The following is a 21033-nucleotide window of genomic DNA, read 5'->3' as shown; positions in this document are numbered from 1 at the left end:
TGGTTAAAGAGGTGGTAAGAGGCTCTTACCACCGCATACAAAGTCTAGATGCATGTACCATTTTGTGCATACTTATCTGGAAATCTGACCTGGGTCATCAGGCTTTGCAAGCATGCACCTTTAACCATTAAACCATCTCTCCAGACTCAACAAAATTATCTTGATCAATGCTTTTATTTTTTTCAGCGTTGCAAGATGAATGAAGACACAGGCACTGATTATCTAGCACCTTGGCAGCTATCTCAAGTGGTCGATGGTGGAGGTGTTGGAATTATAGAAGAGAGCAAGCACCCAAACTTGATGAAAGGCGACTTTGTGACTTCTTTTTATTGGCCCTGGCAAACCAAGGCTATTCTAGATGGGACTAGCCTTGAAAAGGTGAATAGAAATATATATATTTTTTCCTCTGTGTACTTCTCATTTTTAATTTAATTTTTTTTTTTCCAAGTTAGGGTCTCACTCTAGCCTAGGCTGAACTGGAATTCACTGTGTAGTCTCAGGCTGGCCTCACACTCACAGCGATCCTCCTACCTCTGCCCCCCCTAGTGCCGGGATTAAAGGCGTGCACCACCACACCCAGCTTTTTCTTTCTTTTTTATTTATTTATTTACTATTTTATTTATTTATTTGAGAATGACAGAGAAAGAAAGAGGCAAAGAGAGAGAGAAAGAGGGAGGGAGGGAGAGGGAGAGAATGGGCACGCTAGGGCCTCTAGCCACTGCAAACGAACTTTAGAATGCATGTGCCACCTTGTGCATCTGGCTTATGTAGGTACTGGGGAATTGAGCCTCGAACCTGGGTCCTTAGGCTTCACAGGCAAGCACTTAACTGCTAAGCCATTTCTCCAGCCCTTTATTTTTATTTTTTAATTTTTATTAACATTTTCCATGATTATAAAATATATCCCATGGTAATTCCCTCCCTCCCCACCCCCACACTTTCCCATTTGAAATTCCATTCTCCATCACATTACCTCCCCATTACAAATCATTGTAATTACATATATACAATATCAACCTATTAAGTATCCTCCTCCCTTCCTTTCTCTTCCCTTTATGTCTCCTTTTCAACTTACTGGCCTCTGCTACTAAGTATTTTCACTTTCACACAGAAGCCCAATCATCTGTAGCTAGGATCCACATATGAGGGAGAACATGTGGCGCTTGGCTTTCTGGGCCTGGGTTACCTCACTTAGTATAATCCATTCCAGGTCCATCCATTTTTCTGCAAATTTCATAACTTCATTTTTCTTTACCGCTGAGTAGAACTCCATTGTATAAATGTGCCACATCTTCATTATCCACTCATCAGTTGAGGGACATCTAGGCTGGTTCCATTTCCCAGCTATTACAAATTGAGCAGCAATAAACATGGTTGAGCATGTACTTCTAAGGAAATGAGATGAGTCCTTTGGATATATGCCTAGGAGTGCTATAGCTGGGTCATATGGTAGATCAATCTCTAGCTGTTTTAGGAACCTCCACACTGTTTTCCACAATGGCTGGACCAGATTGCATTCCCACCAGCAGTGTAGAAGGGTTCCTTTTTTTCCACATCCCCGCCAACATTTATGATCATTTGTTTTCATGATGGTGGCCAATCTGACAGGAGTGAGATGGAATCTCAATGTAGTTTTAATCTGCATTTCCCTGATGACAGGTGACGTAGAACATTTTTTTAGATGCTTATATGCCATTCGTATTTCTTCCTTTGAGAATGCTCTATTTAGCTCCATAGCCCATTTTTTGATTGGCTTGTTTGATTCCTTATTATTTAACTTTTTGAGTTCTTTGTATATCCTAGATATTAATCTTCTATCAGATATATAGCTGGCGAAGATTTTTTCCCATTCTGTAGGTTGCCTCTTTGCTTTTATCACTGTGTCCTTTGCGGTGCAAAATCTTTGTAATTTCATGAGGTCCCAGTGATTAATCTATGGTTTTATTGCCTGAGCAATTGGGGTTGTATTCAGAAAGTCTTTGCCAAGACCAATATGTTGAAGGGTTTCCCCTACTTTTTCCTCTAGCAGTTTCAGAGTTTCAGGTCTGATGTTAAGGTCTTTAATCCATTTGGACTTAATTCTTATGCATGGCGAGAGAGAAGAATCTATTTTCATACTTCTGCAGATTTATATCCAGTTTTCAAAACACCATTTGCTGAAGAGGCTGTCTCTTCTCCAATGAGTATTTTTGGCATTTTTATCGAATATCAGGTGGCTATAGCTACTTGACCAGCCCTTTATTTTTTTAAAAAATATTTTATTTTATTTATGTATTTGAGGGAGAGAAGCAGAAAGAAAGAGAATATGGGTGCTCCAGGGCCTCTATCCACTGTAAACGAACTCCGGACACATGCATCCCCTTGTGCATCTGGCTTACGGGAGTCCTGGGGAATTGAACCTGGATCTTTTGGCTTTGCAGGCAAATACCATAACTACTAAGCCATCTCTCCAGCCTTCTTTATATTTGTTTCACAAGTGTGTTGGATTACACTCCTCAAGTTTATGCTTTCATTTAACCTTAATATCACATTAAAGGTCCTGTGACAGGGCTGGAGAGATACCTTAGCAATAAATGTGCTTCCTGAATAGCATGAGGGCCTGAGGGGAGCCTGAAACTACCTAAATTTGAATTTCTATATCTCATATAAAGAGCTGGGTGTGGCCATGGATGCGTGTAATCCCAGTCCTGCAAAGGGTGTTGCCATGGATGCGTGTAATCCCAGTCCTGCAAAGGGGAACTGAGAACAGAGGATAGCTCAGGCTAGTGAATTAAAAAAAAAGAGACTCTAGCTCATATTAGAACAGGCTCAAATAAGATTTGGTGGAAGTGGGTTGGAAAGATGGCTTATCTGTTAAGATGCTTGCCTGTGAAGCCTAAGGACCCAGTTTCGATTCCCCAGTATCCACATAGGCCAAATGTGCAAGATGGTGCATGTGTCTGGAGTTGTTTGCAGTGCCCCTGGCATGCCCATTCTCTCTCTCTCTGTGTTTCTTTATCTCTGTCAAATATATATATATATATAAAATATTTTAAAAGCCGGGCTTGGTGGCTCATGCCTTTAATCCCAGCACTTGGGAGGCAGAGGTAGGTGGATTGCTGAGAGTTTGAGGACACACTGAAACTACATAGTGAATTCCAGGTCAGTCTAAACTAGAGTGAGACCCTATCTCAAAAATCAGCTGGGTGTGGTGGCTTATGCCTTTAATCCCAGCCTGGGCTAGAGTGAGACCCTACCTTGAAAAACCAAAAAAAAGTTAAAAAAACAAACAATATATATATATATATATATATATATATACACACACACACACACACACACACACACACACATATACATATATATATGTTATATATATATGTATAGATTTTAACTGATTTATTTATTTGAGAGAAAAAAATGGGTGCACTAGGGCCTTTAGCCACTGCATACGAATTATAGACGCATGAGCCACCTTCTGCATCTGGCTTACATGGGTCCTAGGGAATCAAACTACAATCTTTTGGCTTTGCAGGCAAGCACCTTAACCACTAAGTCATTTCTCCAGCACTAAAGAAAATTTTTTTTTTTTTTTGAGGTAGGGTCTCACTCTAGCCCAGGCTGACCTGGAATCCACTCTGTGTTCTCAGGGTGGCTTTGAACTCATGGTGATCCTCCTACCTCTGCCTCCCGAGTGCTGGGTTTAAAGGCGTGCGCCACCACGCCCGGCTAAGAAAATATTTTTAACAAAAGAATGGGTTGAAGAGCAATGGAGTGGAATACACTTCAGGGCACATACATGTACATATAGCATACATTCCATCTAACACACGTGTGCATATGGGTGCATACACATGCCACAAAAAGGTCTTGCTCCAATACACTTACATACAGATGTAGGACTTTAATATATGAACTTGAGGGGAAGGAACACTATTTAATCCATAACAGATAATCTCTGTCTTCTTGTCTTAAAATGAAAACTTTCTAAAATTATATTTAAAAAGTTTATGTTGGAGCTGGGTGTGATGGTGCACACCTTTAATCCTAGCACTCGAGAGGATCGCTGTGAGTTTGAGGCCTGTCTGAGACTACATAGTGAATTGCAGGTCAGCCTAGGCTAGAGCAAGATCCTACCTGGGGTGGTGCAGGGGGTTGCAGAGATGGCTCAGCAGTTAAAGGCTTTTGCTTGAAAAGCCTGCTAGCCCAGGTTTGATTCCTTAGTACACATGTAAAAGCCTGATTCACAAAGGGGCACATGCATCTAGAGTTCATTTTCAGTGGCAAGAGGCCTTGTCAATGCCCAGTCTCTCTTTCTCTCTCTCTCTGCTTATACATAGATGAATTAAAATTGTTAAAAAGTGTATTGTTTTATTTCAGGTAGACCCACAACTTGTGGATGGACACCTTTCATATTTTCTTGGAGCTATTGGTATGCCTGGTTTGACTTCCTTAATTGGGGTAGAGGAAAAAGGCCATATATCAGCTGGTTCCAAGCAGACAATGGTTATCAGTGGAGCAGCAGGTGCTTGTGGATCCTTGGCTGGGCAGGTAAAATTTCCAGGAATTGTTTGATTTTCCTTAAAAAAATTAGTCATGAGTAAAATGTCTGGATATATTTACTTAGTGTTTTGTTTGGGGGGGGGTTGGTTTTATTGAGGTAGGGTCTCACTCTGGCCCAGGCTGAGGTGGAATTCACTATGGAGTCTCAGGGTGGCCTTGAACTCACAGTGATCCTCCTGCCTCTTCCTCCACCTGACTTATTTAGTTTAAAATATAGAATTGAGCCTGGCATGGTGGCGCTTGCCTTTAATCCCAGCACTGGGGAGGCAGAGGTAGGAGGATCGCCATGAGTTCAAGGCCACCCTGAGACTACAGAGTGAATTCCAGGTCAGCCTGAACTAGAGTGAGACCCTACCTCAAAAAACAAAAAAGAAAAAAAAAAAAAAAAGAATTGAGCCAGGTGTGGTGGCGCATGCCTTTAATCCCAGCACTCAGGAGGCAGAGGTAGGAGGATCACCGTGAGTTCAAGGCCATTCTGAGACTACAGAGTGAATTCCAGGTCAGCCTGAGCTAGAGTGAGACCCTACTTCGAGAACCCCCCCCCAAAAAAAAAATAGAATTTATGGGCTGGAGAGATTTCTTAGTGGTTAAGGTGCTTGCCTACAAAGCCTAGTGACTCTAGTTTGATTCCCTAGTTCCCATGTAAAACTAGATGCACAAAGTGGTGCATTTGTCTGAAGTGCGTTTGCAATGGCTGGAGGCCTTGGTGTGCTCTTCTGTCTCTCGATCTTTCTTTTATCTCTCTCTGCTTGCAAGTAAGTAAATATCTTTTTTGGTGTTCCTTTTTTCAAGGTAGGGTCTCGCTGTAGTCCAGGCTGACCTGGAATTCACTATGTAGTCTCAGGGTGTCCTTGAACTCACAGTGATCCTCCCTCCTTGGCTTGCCAAGCGCTGGGATTGAAGTCATGAACCACCATGCCCAGCTAATTTTTTTTTTCCTGTCTTTTTGTCTCACTCTAGCCCAGGCTGACCTGTAATTCATACAGCGATCCTCCTCCTGCCTCTGTCTCCTGAGTACTGGGATTAAAGGCGTACACTACCACACCCAGTTAATAAATATTTTTTAAACAAAGTTTAAAAAAACAGGGCTTGAGGGTCTGTAGAAATCTCAGTGGTTAAAGACACTTACTTATAAAGTCTAACAGCCTGGGTTCAATTCCCCATTACCCACGTAAAGTCAGACACACAAAGTGGCTCATTTGTCTCGAGTTCATTTACAGTGGCACAAGGCCCTAATGTACCCATTCTCTCTCCTCTATCTCTCAAAAATAAAAATGTTTTTAGAAATTGAGGGCTTGGAAAAAAAAAAATTGAGGGCTTGGCTGAAGAGATGGCTTAGTGGTTAAGACACTTGCCTGTGAAGCCTAAGGATCCAGGATCAATTTCCCAGGACTCATATAAGCCAAATGCACAAGGTGACGCACATATCTGGAGTTCATTTGCACTGACTAGAGGCCTTGGTGCACCCATTCTCTCTCTATCTGCCTCTTCCTCTCTCTTTCTCAAATAAATAAATAAAATTTAAAAAAAAAGAGGAATAAAACTGAAAAAAAAAATGAGGGCTTGAGGGGCTGGAAAGATGGCTCAGCAGTTAAGGCACTTATCTGCAAAGCCTGACTATTCGGGTTTGATTCCCCTGTAACCATGTAAAGCCAGATGCACAAGGTGGTTCTGCATTTGAAGTTTGTTTGCAGCAGCTAGAGGCCTTAGTGTGCCTATTCTCTTTCTCTGTTTCTTCTATCTCTGTCTACTTGCAAATGAATTAAAAAAAAAAAAAAAAGGCTGTGGATGGTAGTGCACACCTTTAATCCCAGCACTAGGGAGGCAGAGGTAGGAGGATTGCCATGAGCTCAAAGCCACCCTGAGACTACACAGTGAATTCCAGGTCAGCCTAGGGTAGAGCAAGACCCTACTTTGAAAAATAAGACAAAAATTCGAACAGATCTTGTCATTATTTCACACACTTTTAATAGAAATAATGTTGTTATCTATTTAGATTCTGTTAATAGCATGAAAAACAAAAGATTTTTGTGCCTCATTCTTTGTTAACCAAAGCAGATGTACTAAATGCTGGAGCATTTCTGTCATCCTTATAGGGATGGAAATCCTAGAAACCTGACCAGAATTCCTTAAATTAAAAGACAAATAAGGGCTTGGGGTGCAGATCAGTGATAGATCACTTGCTAAGTATGCATAAGATCCTGGGTTCCATTCTGGCACTAGATAACAACAGTAACAAAACCATAAAATCAAATTTATGTGTGTGTGTGTGTGTGTGTGTGTGTGTGTGTGTGTATGCATGCATGCATGCATGCATGCATGCTTCTTTTTTTTCAGGCAGGCCCAATAGACTGGCCTTGTCTTTTATGCAAGAGTGAGAGAGAAAAAATTGGCACATCAGGGCCTCTAGGCATTGCAGTCGACCTCCAGACAAGTATGCCCCCTTGTGCACATGTGCAGCCTTGCACATTGGCATCATTTTGTGTGTATGGCTTATGTGGGACCTGGAGAGTCAAACATAAGTCCTTAAGGTTTTGCAGGCAAGCACCTTAACCACTAAGCAATCTCTCCAACCCTATTTTATTTTATTTTTTGGTTTTTCAGGGTAGGGTCTTGTCCTAGTCTAGGCTGACCTGGAATTTCCTTGGTAGCCTTGAACTCACAGTGATCATTCTGCCTTTGCCTCCCAAGTGCTGGGATTAAAGGCATGTGCTACCACGCCTGGCTTTTATTTTTTTTATTTAGTGTATTTGGTTTTCATATGTGTGGAAGCCAGATGGCGATGCCAAGTATCTCCCCAGCCCCCAAAAGCATTTATTGACTTGTAGAAATATAAATATTTTGATATAGTTTTACAAAGTTTTATAAAATTAGCCTATGTTATGGGACTTGTTGAAACAAACTATTTCATTGTATCTGATTTGTGTTCTTTAAAAATTGAATTATAAAAATTATGTATGGATGTGATTAATTTAATTAATTAATTTATTTTTTTTTAGGTAGGATTTCACTCTAGCCCAGGCTGACCTGGAATTCACTATGTAGTTTCAGGGTGGCCTTGAACTCAGGGTATCCTCCTGAGTGCTGGGATTAAAGGCATGTGCCATTACACTGGCCAATTTTATTTTTTTAGGGATGATATTGTCTGCCTTTATCATTTTATTTTGTTTCAAGTTTCTTTTAGCTAGAAGCAATGTAATCTAGCCTAAATTATGATGAATATTCTCCTATACTTGCAATATCCTAATGTATACTTTCACATTTGTACATTTGTATAAGTACAAAGCCATTTAATTTTCAAAATTTCCCTCCCTAGATTGGCCGTTTGCTGGGCTGTGCCAGAGTGGTGGGAATTTGTGGATCACAAGAAAAATGCCTCCTTTTGACCTCAGAACTGGGGTTTGATGCTGCAATTAATTATAAAAAAGGGAATGTGGCAGAACAACTCAGAGAAACATGCCCAGCAGGAGTGGATATTTATTTTGACAACGTTGGTGGTGACATCAGTGATACGGTGATAAGTCAGGTTGTTTACTGATTTGTTTCTGTTACAAATTTGATACTGCTAATCTTTTTTGTCTGATACTGAGGGGGAAGAAACTATAAGACTATAGGGTTTCAGCAGTTGGGAGGTAGGGGGCTCACTGTGAGTTAGGGCAACCCAGAACTAGAGTAAGTTCCAGGTCAGCCTTGGCTAGTGAAACCCTACCTCAGAAAAACATAAACAAGCCCCTAAAAGTATAGGATTCATTGTAACAAATCACATGATGATCATTATTGTATTTAAGTTTTATATAAAGGCTTGCTGATAAAGGCTTCCATTTGATTACAGATTTGTATTTTGAATTTCACTTTCAGCCCTTCTTGCCTAGCAGTAGTATGTCTTCACTTTCATTTTATTTTTGTGAAAATTTATAGCTGCTTTTTTTTAGTCTGTGGCCTTGAACTCTCATTAATCCTTCTACCTCTGCCTCCCAAGTGCTGGGATTAAAGGCATGCACCACCACGCCTAGCTATAACTGAATTATTTCTTTATTTTTTATTTTCTTTATTTCTTTATTTTGGATTTTCAAGGTAGGGTCTCACTGTAGCTCAGACTGACCTGGAATTCACTCTGTAGTCTCAGGGTGGCCTCGAACTCATGATGATCCTCTTACCTCTGCCTCCCCAGTGCTGGGATTAAAGGCGTGCACCACTATGCCCGGCTTGTTTTATTTTTTCAGAGAGAGAGCGAGAATTAGTGTGCCAAGGCCTCAGCCACTGCAATCAAACTCCAGACACTTGTGCCACCTTGGGGGCATGTGCAACCTTGTGCATGTGTCACCTTTGTGTGTGGCTTTCTTGGGATCTGGAGAGAACTCGAACATGGGTCCTTAGGCTTCACTGGCACGTGCCTTAACCACTAAGCCATCTCTCCAGTCCAGCTGCAATTTTTTTTTTTTTGAAGTAGGTCTCACTCTAGCCCAGACTGACCTGAAATTCACTATGTAGTCTTAGGGTGGCCTTGAACTCACAGGGGATCCTCCTACCTCTACCTTCTGAGTGTTGGGATTAAAGGTGTGTGCCACCATGCCTGGCTTCCAGCTGCATTTTTTAAATGGTGAAGTTCTGACCTGTTGGTTCCTGTGTCCTCTGCCAAGGTTCCCCCAAAGTTGTGTCAGGCAACCGTGGAGACCAAGGTTGTGCATGCAGAATCACTCCCGGGAGTCAGTTTTGGTGAACAGCTTTCAGTTTAGTCAGGGAAATGGATTTATAAGCATCTGAGGGCAGGAAGAGGGTCCTAAGGGGTTGGTGGGTTTAAAGGTTGCTAGCCTAAGCAGGGTGTGGTGGCACACGCCTTTAATCCCTGCACTGGGAGGCAGAGGTAGGAGGATCGCCATGAGTTCGAGGCCACCTTGAGACTGCATAGTGAATTCCAGGTCAGCCTGGGCCAGAGTGGGACCCTACCTTGAAAAGCCAAAGAAAGGTTGCTAGCTTATGCCAAATATGAGACTTTCGTCCTAGCACATAGACAAGGGAAGGTATGCATATAGGGGGTTTCCTAGGTAACTGGCCAAAAGCCACAGGGTTATGGTCAAAGCCTAAGTTCAGGTGTGCTGGGCTTGGAGAGGGAGTGGCCTCTTGCAGCCCGGGGAGTCCTTAGTTGTACCTGGCAGCTCAGGCCCCTCTCCTGAAGGCTCCAGCCTATGTGTGACAGTGCCCAACAGTGACCCCTGAATTACCACTAGCTACTTCATAGTCCTGGCCCCTGAGTTTAGGTAGGGAAATGTTTTCATAGATTACAGATATTTGTATTTTTATAGGCAATATTAAAATACCCTCACTACTACAATGCATACATACATAATATGTAAAATGATTTCAAGTTGAGGATAAATTATTTAACTAGAAAGAGATAAACTACTGCTACTAATAAGGGTAGCAACACCGATGATATCTAATGTTGTTCTTTTGCTGATTACCAAACATTTTTGTTTTATATTTCTTTGGATTTATTTCTAGGTAATTAACACTTTTATTTTTTTTTTCTTTTCAAAATTTTTTTATTAACAACTTCCATAATTGTAAACAATATCCCATGATAACTCCCTCCCTCCTCCCACTTTCCTCTTTGAAACTCCACTCTCCATCATATCTCCTCCCCTCTCAATTGATCTCTCTCTCTCTTTTTTTTTTCTTTTTTTGATGTCATGATCTTTTCCTCCTGTTACGATGGCCTTGTGTAGGTAGTGTCAAGCACTGTGAGGTCATGTATATCCAGGCCATTTTGTGTCTGGGGGGAGCATGTAATTAACACTTTTAAATACATATAATGGGTAAATATTCAAAACAAATCCAATTAGCTGGCAAGAAAATATTAAATATAGTGATCAAGTGGGCTTTCATTGATGCATCCATAAAAACTATAAATAGGAAAGGCATCTAAAGGTGTAATCATCATTTTTTCTCTGAACAGATGAATCAGAATAGCCACGTCATCTTGTGTGGTCAAATTTCTCAATATAATAAAGATGTACCTTATCCCCCCCCTCTGCCCCCAGCTGTAGAAACAATCCGGAAGGAAAGAAACATCACAAGGTTTGTTTTTCTTCATTGCATGTGTGTCTGTGTGGGTGGGTGTGCACATATGTGCATGGGTATGTAGAAGCCAGAGGCTGACATCAGCGGTCCTCATCTGCCCGTTATTTACTGAAAGCAGGTATCTCTCTTGAACGTAGCTCACTAATTCAGCTAAACTAGTCAACTTGCTCTGGGAAATGTCTTGTCTCCCCCTCCTGGGCTTTGGGATTACAAGCAGTCTGGCACATATGTCTGGCATTTTGCTGGGAATCCAAACTCAAGTTGGCACCTCTGTGCAGCAAGTACTTTATCCACTGAGCCATCACCCCAGACTCACAAGGTATATTCTGTCCCTTTGCCCTTATTACCCCTTTTAAGGGAGGTTACATTTCACTGGTGTATTTGAAATGTGTTATTCTTCATTTGCAGTGTTTCCTTTTGATAAAACTTGGATATATATTCATTTGTGTGTGTATATTTAGGTAAGGTAGTTTGTGGTGGGGTGTGGGTGGTGGTATATACGTATGTATATGCCGCTTGCATGTGTGCAGAGGCGAGAAGAGGATGTCCGGTGCCCTCCTTTATCACTCATCTGCTTATTTCTTTGAGACAGAGTGTCTCACTGAACCCAGAGCTGCTGATTTTCAGTCTGAGTGGCTGACCAGTGAGCCCCAGCAATTCTTCAGTCTCCGTTCCCTGCAGGACTGGGGTTACGTGCATGCGTGATAATGCCTAGCTCTTTATGTGGGTACTGGGGATTAAAGTCAGGGAAAATCAGGCCCTCATACTTAGGTAGCAAATACTCCCTGTGCCATCTTCCCAGTTTGAAAGTATATATATATATATATTTTTTTTTCATTTATTTATGAAACACAGAGAGAAAGAATGGGCACACCAGGGTTTCCAGCCACTGCAACTCAACTCCTGATCCATGTGCATCTGGCTTATGTAGGTTCTGGGGAATAGAACCTGGAACCTTAGGCTTGGCAGGCAAGTGCCTTAACCACTAAGCCATCTCTCCAGCTCTGACAGTATATATATATATTTTTTAATTAATTTATTTATTTGAGAGCAACAGACACAGAGAGAAAGACAGATAGAGGAAGAGAGAGAGAATGGGCATGCCAGGGCTTTCAGCCTCTGCAAACAAACTCCAGACACGTGCGCCCCCTTGTGCATCTGGCTAACGTGGGACCTGGGGAACAGAGCCTCGAACCGGGGTCCTTAGGCTTCACAGGCAAGCGTTTAACCACTAAGCCATCTCTCCAGCCCTTTTTTTGTTTTTTTGAGGTAGGGTCTCACTCTGGTCCAGGCTGACCTGGAATTAACTCTGTCATCTCAGGGTGGCCTTGAACTCATGGCAATCCTCCTACCTCTGCCTCCCAAGTGCTGGGATTAAAGGCGTGCGCCACCACGCCTGGCTCTATTTTATTTATTTTTTATTTGAGACAAGAAAGAGGCAAGAGAGAGAGAATGGGCATTCCAAGGCCTTCATTTGCTGCAAGCAAATTCCAGATGCTTGTACCTCCTTGTGCGCATGTGTGACATTGAATGCTTGTGTCCCTGTGTGTCTGGCTTACATGGGACCTGGAGATTCAAACATGAGTGTATGTGTATTTTTTTGTTTGTTTGTTTTACAAAGTAGGGTCTTGCTGTAGCCCAGGCTGGCCTGGATTTCACTAGATAGTCTTGAACTAATGGCTGGGATTAAAGGCGTGAGCCACCACCTTAAAAGTATATATTTTTAAACTGGTTCACTATTTAGGTTTTAGATAACTATGTCTAGAAAACTTTCACTTGCTGGCTTTGAATAGCTTAGATTAGGTAATGGGAAGGTGGGAAAAGGATGTTTATGTACAAAGATAAAAAAAAAATCACAATACTATTGCCAAATGAAGTTATAGATGATAAGCAGACAAGCAGTAGAAATTTAGTATACTTAAACTTGTAACAACAACCCAAAACTATATCTAACTAGACTTAATGTGGTTAATTTGAGGATTAACAGGTATCAAGAGTTTTGGAAGACTTGATTTTGGGTTCTTATTCTTATGTTACTTCTGTCTGATCATTATCCTTTTCTTCCCTACCTACAGAGACAGATTTATGGTATTAAATTATAAGGATAAATTTGGGCCTGGAATTCTACAGCTGAGTCAGTGGTTTAAAGAAGGAAAACTAAAGGTAAAGCTCTCTCTTTATACACACAACACATAGTGATGTTACTAACTGAAGATTAGAAAATGAGAAAATAGGGCTGGAGAGATGGCTTAGTGGTTAAGGTGTTTGCCTGCAAAGCCAAAGGATCCCGGTTTGATTCTCCAGGACCCACATAAGCCAGACGCACAAGGAGGACACATGTGACTGAAGTTCATTTACAGTGGCTAGATGCCCTGGTGTGCCCATTTTCTCTCCCCCCTCCCTTTCTCTCAAATAAATAAATAAATAAATATTTTTTAAAAACAAGAAAATGAGAAAATAGGGAAAATGAAAAAAAAAAAAATCAATCGATAGGGAACTTTTCTTAGCCACCTACACGAAAAAGAACTTAACAGTAAATCTAGCTGTTTTGATTTACAGATCAAGGAGACAATGATGAATGGATTGGAAAACATGGGAGGTAAGGTGAACGTAGGTTTATTATATATGTGTGCTCAGCACATTTTTTTTTTTTTTGTCCTAGAGATTGAACCTATGACCTCTTGTGTTAAACACACACTTCCATTGTTGTGCTGCACTCAATTTTTCTCTCTCTTCTTTTGCCCATGTTGGGGATCAGTATCTGAACCTGATGGGTTTTTGTTTGGAATTGTACCCAGGCCTTTGTGGAATGCTCAGCAAGACCTCCCTCACCGAGCTACTTTGCTAGGCTATGCTTTTCCTCTGTCTCCCTTTTCTCCCTACCCTTATCCCTTTCTAGGTTTCGTATATCCCAGGCTGGCTTAATTCTTTTGGTTCCACCTACCAAGTGTTAGGATTATAAGCATGCACCATTGCACCCAGCTTATTTTATTTTTTAATAATTTACTTCTGGCCTGGAGATGTAGCTCAGTTGGTAGAGTACTTAATTACCATAGACAGAACTCTGGATTTGATCCCTGGCACCACATGAACTGAGCAAGGTGGTACACCACCTGTAATTCCAGTGCTCAGATGGTAGAGGCAGGAGAATCAGTAGTTCAACGTTGCCAGGTGTGGTAGTGCACACCTTTAATCCCAGCACTCAGGTGGCTGAAGTAGGAGGATTGCCATGAGTTTGAAACTAGAGTGAGTTACTAGGTCAGTCTGGGTTAGAGTGAGACCCTACTTAAAAAAAAAAAAAAAAAAAAATTAAAAACCAAAAACTTGTCCATTAAGTTACCTTAATTATTATAAAAGAACACCATTAAAGTTGATGTTGGTGGGTTTTTTGTTTGTTTGAGATAGAGTCACTCTAGTCCAGGCTGACCTGGAATTTACTATGTAGTCTCAGAGTAACCTTGAACTCACAGCACTCTTCCTACCTCTGCCTCCCAAGTGCTGGTATTAAAGACGTGTGCCAGTATACCTGGCTTTTTTTTTTTTTTTTTTTTTGATATTGTTAGTTTTAAGAGGTGCATTAGTGTCTTTTCAAAATACCTGACAGACAAGTTAAGGCACTATTTATTTTGCTCATGGTTTTAGAGAATTCAGTCTATGGTCACCTGGCCTCATGCACTTGGGTAGGGCAGACCATCACGGTGACAGGAATATGTGGAGGAGCTCTTACCTCATGATGAACAGGAAGCATAAAGGAAGATAAGGGGCCAGAGGTAAAATACATTAAGGGCCCAACTCCAGTGACCTGCTTCTAGCTAAAACCCATTTCTCATAGTTTCTATAGCCTAATAATACCACTAACTCAGGGGCACATTTCATATTTGAACTATATCAAGGGGCATGTGTCACATTTCAAATTGTAAAGTATTTCTTTTTTTTTTTTTTTTTTTGAATAGTTTTTTGAGTTTTATTGAAATCTTACCTGAACATGAAATTGGAAATACAATCACATCAAAGAACAAATTGTCATGGCTTTGACGTTTAAGCCAAACAAATTTTGTAGGGCAGATTTCAAAAAGGTGTGAAGTTATAACAATTTAAAAGCACAGTTAACCTACTTCTAGGAATGCAAAACATACAATCATAGGTTATTTTCAATACAAGAAAACTTAAATTTGTTTGCTTTTATTACTTAAAACTACTAAGACAAAGCACTAGCTTGTATTTTATTTATAGCATACTTCATACTCCTATGTAATCTATCCCAAATCCAAAAAAAAAAAAAGAAAAAAAGAAACTGTCCAAACCAAAGGTTCTGCAAAATCATGATTTAACAACTTGTTCTGAAGCTAAAATGAAGCCTGAAACGATGAAAGCATTGTGACCCCAAAATAAGGGAACTCTGCAAGCCCAATAATGTCCAAGAGCATTTGTGAAAAGAAGAAAACTAAAAAGACTTGAGTATATACAAGTGATTTCTTCAGCTCAATACAAATGGCAGCAAAATGCTACTTAAAGATGAAACAGTTAAGCCAATTTTGTTTTTGAAGAATGTAGATCTAGAGCCAATCATAGCTTGCCAGTATCATTTTCAAGCCCTCGCTTGTCTATTTCCACTGTTGCCCATAAGTATCCTGATAAAATTCCTGGTTGTCTTTATTGTAACCATAGTTACCAGAATAGTCACCACCTTGCTGAAGCAGCTGCTGAGCAATGGGCTGGGAACCCCAGTTCTGTTGGTTGTTGGTCTGACGACGCTTGGAATCAGGCTGGTTGTACCCGTCTGCCTTTCTCTCACCTCCTACATTACCCCCACGATTGCCTCGAGCTCCACGGGAACCACAGCCTCTCTGCTGTTGTGCAGGACCCCCTCTGTCACCCCTAGAACCTCGTGGTGGTCCCAAAGGTGCCCCCCTCTGTGAATAGCCAGCTCTACCTCTTAGAGGTGGTGCTCCCTGCCCCCTTGGTGGTGGTGGAGCACGTCGCCCTCCCCTTCCTCCTCCTCCTCTTCTTACTGCATAGCCATCATCATAGCCATAGTAGGGATCTTCATAGCCTCCACGATAGTCATGATAATCATAACCATAGTAATCATCATAGTAGTCTTCATAGCCATGGTAATCTGGAGGGTAGCCATATCCACCTCTCCCTCCACCATGACCTCGACCCCTGATTGGAGGTGGCATTCGGGTTGGAGGGTGATAATAATAATCTTCATACCTTAACAGCTGCTCCTCTGTCTTCGAAATGAACAAATGCATAATCTTTCAACTTTTACTCTTTCAAGTTTTCCAAATTCAGACAATGACTTTTCCAGTATTTCTTCAGTCACTGTAGTAGCCAAGTTTCTCACAAATAAAACTTTCACCTTAGCCATGACTTCTGGGTCTGGTTCTTCCACAGGGTCAGCCCATTCAACAGTAACTACATTTCCCCATACTTTTACTTTTCCACTCATCAGCAGGCGTCTGGCTTGTGCTGCTGACTTGTGATCCTCATATTCAAGGAAGCAGAACCCCCGATTCTTCTTGTCATCGGGTTGATGATAGAGAATAACGTCCACCAAACCCTCTGTTAAACCTGTGACTTTACTGAATTCTTCCAAGATGTTTTCTATCGTCTTACTCTTTGGAATGGATCCAACAAAAACTCTGTTGTTTGCCACAGAAATGCACACTCCAAGGTGTTTACCAGGCCGAATTTCATAGCTGTCACACAGTTTAACAGCTTCCTGGGCAGCTTCCTTTCCACAGAAGGTGATAAATGCATATCCTCGATTCTGACTGGACAGCGGATCCATCATGAGACGTAGATCCCAGATGGGACCAGCCTTCTCAAAAAGGGGTACCAACTCATCTTCATATAAATCTCTTGGTATTTTACCTACAAAGACCTCTGTTCCAATTCCAGGTTGCACCCCAGAGTACACACTATCTGGTGGAGGACCACCATACTTCCTCTCTCCTGTGGTTACATCCAGAGTATAGCCAGTCCTCTCAAGCAAGGCCTTGATCTTCGCTTCATCAGGCCCCTTGGTGGACTCCTGCACCTTGCTACCCTGCTTCTCTCTCTGCTTGTAGGTCTTCATAACTCCACATAAAAATGCACTTTTGTTCTGAACATGTGATAAGTCACTTTCCTTGAACTGCTGTAGCACTGACAGAGCTCCTTCTTCATTAAATTCCCTGAGAGCATCAATGGCTCTTTCATCAAGATCGACATAAGCTACCAAGCCTGTCTGAAGTATTTCATCAAGTCTTTTTGCCACCTTCTGTGGGAGGCCTGCCTATATCAGTGTCTTGTAGTGTTCTGTGTGAGTTACACTGGAAGTATCCATTGGTTCTTCCTCTTCTTTTAACTGTACCGCATTTCTATTCACCTGATTAGCCATTTTATTATGCAGGGCAGAGCTGGGGCCGGCAGCCGGGCCCCTGAGAACCAGCGCCAGGCGCTTTGAAAATGACTAGAAATGGCGCGGGTGCACCACCCCCTTTCCTCCCCCCTCATGGACCCAGACGCGATCCCGGCAGCATGTGGGGTTTCCTGGAACTGCTTCAAGTATTTCTTTACACACACACACACACACACACACACGAGAGAAAAAGAGAATGGGCCCACCAGGACCTCCAGCCACTTGCAATTGAACTCCAGACACATGTGCCACCTATGCTTATGTAGGTACTGGGGATTCAAACCTGGGTCCTTAGGCTTCACAAGCAAATGCCATCTCTCTAGTCCATCAAATTGTGAAATATTTCTTAAGGATCTAAAATAGCTTATAAAAATGTAGGGAAGGCTGGAGAGATGGCTTAGCAACTAAGACATTTGCCTGTGAAATCTAAGGATCCAGGTTTGATTCCTCAGTACCCATGCAAGCCAGATGCACAGGGCCTCCAATCCAATTAGAGAGTGGTTGGTTTTCCCCATAACATACATGCCACTGTTGCTCCTGTTGGCTCATTTGGCCAAATTTAAGGCTTGTAGTGTCCACTGTTGAGTATCTTCACTGGTGATCTCTCTCTCCCATTGAACTGCATGCAGCATGGCTTTTTCCAGCTTTCTGTCAGCTGGTCTGCATGGAGATGGTTTTCTAAGCTGACTACTTAAAAAAATTGTGTATGTATATGTGGTACATATGTGTGTACAGATGCCAGTTTACATGTGCATGTGGAGGCAAGAAGTGTCAGGTGTCTTCTTCAATTGTTCTCCAGCTTGTTTATTGAGAAAGGTCTCTCACTGAATGCAGAGTTCATCAATTCAGCTAGACTCAGTACCCAGTGAACCCTAGGGGGATCTTCCTGTCTCCACCTCCCCAGCTCTGGGATTATAAATACAGGCTACTAGATCTGACCTTTACATGGGGGTGCTAGGGATCCAAAGTTATGTCGTCATGCCTAAGCCAAGCATTTAACTGATTGAGCCACCTCCCTAACCTGAAAGAATATGTTTTTTCTTTTACCCAGGTGGGGTCTCCATCTATAGTCCAGGCTGAGCTGGAATTCACTATGTTATCTGAGGGTGGCTTTGCACTCATGGTGATCCTCCTACCTCCACCTCCCAAGTACTGGGATTAAAGGTGTATGCCACTATGCCCATCTTCTGAAACAATTTAATAAATTTAAAACTAATGTGTCTCCTTCCCAAATGCTAGTGCTAGACCTGTAGGAGTGAACCATGATGCCTGGTTTATGTAGTGTGGAGGACTGAACCTAAGGTCTCATGCATGCTAGGCAGAACTCTCAATTTAGCTACATTCATACTTTAACAGTTTTCAAAATGTTAGTTGGGGGCTGGTTTGATAGCTCATTGGTTAAGAGCACTTTCTGCTTAAGCATGAGGGTCTTTAGTGAAGAGACCACCAAGCTGAACTCCCCAGAATGCTTTTAAGAAGCTGTATGTGGCCATGAACACCCCTGTCCACTAGCAGGGGTGGGAGGTGGGGGATTGGAAGGATGGAGATGGACAGCAGCTCCAGGTTGCATCTCAAGGAAATATGTGATGAATAGTAAGAAAAGAACACCCAGTGTTCTACGGCTTCCATAAGCCTGTGCATGGGGTATGTGCAGCCAAGTGTGTACCACACCACCCATCACATACAACTACACCACACACATGCAAAAAATAAAAATAAAGCATAATATTAATTGGATTCGTTTGTGTTTTACTTGGAGTTTCTCTTGATTTTTTTTTTTGAGACAGGGTCTCATTTTCTTTGTTTTACAAACAAGGTCTTAATACATAACCCTCTTCATCACTTCCCCCCCTCCTTTTTTTTTTTGAGATAGGGTCTTGCTTTAGCCCAGGCTGATGTGGAATTCACTGTGCAGTCTCAGGATGGCCTTGAACTCAGGGCAGTCCTCCTACTTCTGCCCTGCAAGTGCTGGGACTAAAAGCATATGCCACCACGCCTAGCCTCCAATTTGTTTTTTTAAGAGAAAATTGGTGTTCCAGGGCCTCAGTTACTACATTTGAATTCCAGACGCTTGTGCCACCTAGTGAGCATGTGCAACCTTGCACTTGCCTCACCTTTGTGCATTTGGCTTATGTGAGATCTGGAGAAGCAAACATGGGTCCTTAGGCTTTGCAGGCAAGCACCTTAACCACTAAGCCATCTCTCCCACCCCCAACTGCATTTGTATGTGTGTGTGCGTGCATGCATGTGTACATGTTGGGTGGTAAATGCACATGTGTGCAGATATGTACAACCCGTCTGAGGACAGAGGACAACAAGCTCCCTTCTGTTGCTCTGTCACCTTATCTGAGAACCTGGAGCTCACTGTTACTAGTTAGACTGGCTGCCCAGTGAGAGCCAGTCATATATGGTAACCCTGCAGCATGTGTGTGTTGTGGGGGGGGCGGGTGAGGTCACACTTTTTTTTTCTTCTTTGAGGTAGGGTCTTACTCTAGCCCAGACTGACCTGGAATTCATTATGTAGTCTCAGGGTAGCCTCGAACTCAGCAATCCCCTGCCTCTGCCTCCTGAATGCTAGGATTAAAGGTGTGCACCACCACACCCAGCTCACACTCGCCTTTTTAAGTTGGTGGTGGGATCAAACTCACGTCCTCATGCTTGTGCAATCAATGCTGTTACCCACTGAGCTATCTTCCCAATCGTTTCTTTATACTTTTTTTTTTTTTGCTTTTTCAAGGTAGGGTCTCACTCTGGTCCAGGCTGACCTGGAACTAACTATGTAGTCTCAGGGTGACCTTGAACTCATGGTGATCCTCCTACCTCTGCCTCCCGAGTGCTGGGATTAAAGGCGTGCGCCACCACGCCCGGCTCTTTATACTTTTTGAGACATAGTCTGACTGTTTAACCCCTGCGGGCCTTAAACTCATGATCTTTCTACCTCAGCTTCCAGAGTACTGGATTACACATGTAAGCCTTAAGAGTTTCCATGTTTAATATGAAAAATCACTGAGCAGGCCACCCTGAGCTACAGTGAATCCCTGACTTGGAAAAAAAAATCATGTAAATTATTCAAATTAATTTTATGTCTGAATGTTATCTTTTTTTCTTTTTTCCAGCTGCATTCCAGTCCATGATGACAGGAGGTAATGTCGGAAAGCAGATAGTCTGCATTTCAGAAGACAGTTCTTTATAATCTCTGTACATCTTCATGGAGGAAACTTTTCACACATTTCATTTTGCACAGATCTTCAAAATACATTAAAAAAATCTTAGTAAAGATTACTAAACACAGGTGATATTATTTTTAGTTGCCTAACTTCTGTATCACAAGTTCTACATCTAACAAAATTACTTACAATAGATTGAAATGAATTTGATTTTTCTTTTTTTTGTGCCAAGATCTCTTGAAATCCACTATGGCTTCGAACCTATAATCCTTGTGCCCCATTGCTCATGAGTACAGGGATTACAGGCATGTGCCACTATACCCACTCATGTTTCTTAATTTCTTTTTTGAGAGTCTGTCACGTTGTCCAGGGTGGGCCTAAACAGAATCCTCAGCCTCCTAACTGCTAGGATTACAGGCATGTGCCACCATGCCTAGCTACTTTTGTTAAAACTATTGCATATTTTGTATGAGATATTCTGAAACCAGAGATTTCATGTAACTATTAATGGAATATATATGTATGTATGTATATATATACATACAAATACATATACACAATAAAGTATTAAATTAATCTCTATTTTTTAAATTTTTGGTGGTGTGCATGTGTTCATGTGAATGTATACATGTGTGTGGAAGTCAGAGGACAACAGTCCTTACCTTAAACATTGTTTTGAGGCAGGGTCTCATTGTTCACTGCTCCATTCTCCAGGCATGCTGGTGTAAGGGTCCGGGAATCACTGAAGAAAGACCCCGGACTCCAATAGTATGTAAAAGCAAAGAGCATTTATTTTGCAGAATCAACCGTTCATACAAAATGGCGACCCTGAGA

General features: G+C 41.9%; 1 protein-coding gene and 1 pseudogene across 4 annotated transcripts in view; one reads left to right on the top strand and one right to left on the bottom strand.

The window, feature by feature from the left end:
• The window catches only part of Ptgr2 (prostaglandin reductase 2), a 35511-nt gene extending 14736 nt beyond the window's left edge, over window positions 1-20775 (top strand). For all 4 annotated transcript variants that reach the window (XM_045154892.1, XM_045154896.1, XM_045154894.1 and 1 more), the window contains exons 4-10: window positions 187-378; window positions 4360-4530; window positions 7859-8068; window positions 10499-10620; window positions 12699-12786; window positions 13183-13222; window positions 20149-20775. In XM_045154892.1, the coding sequence (XP_045010827.1) occupies window positions 187-378; window positions 4360-4530; window positions 7859-8068; window positions 10499-10620; window positions 12699-12786; window positions 13183-13222; window positions 20149-20225 (900 nt within the window). In that variant the 3' untranslated portion in view covers window positions 20226-20775. The remainder of the gene's footprint in view (window positions 1-186; window positions 379-4359; window positions 4531-7858; window positions 8069-10498; window positions 10621-12698; window positions 12787-13182; window positions 13223-20148) is intronic.
• LOC101597776 lies at window positions 14902-17048 on the bottom strand (annotated as a pseudogene).
• Window positions 20776-21033: the final 258 nt, after the last annotated feature.

Source organism: Jaculus jaculus, chromosome 7 (assembly GCF_020740685.1).
Source record: "Jaculus jaculus isolate mJacJac1 chromosome 7, mJacJac1.mat.Y.cur, whole genome shotgun sequence".
In the NCBI taxonomy this organism is placed as follows: domain Eukaryota; kingdom Metazoa; phylum Chordata; class Mammalia; order Rodentia; family Dipodidae; genus Jaculus; species Jaculus jaculus.
Note: the sequence above shows the minus strand (reverse complement) of the source record. Positions and strands in the feature narration are given on the sequence as shown.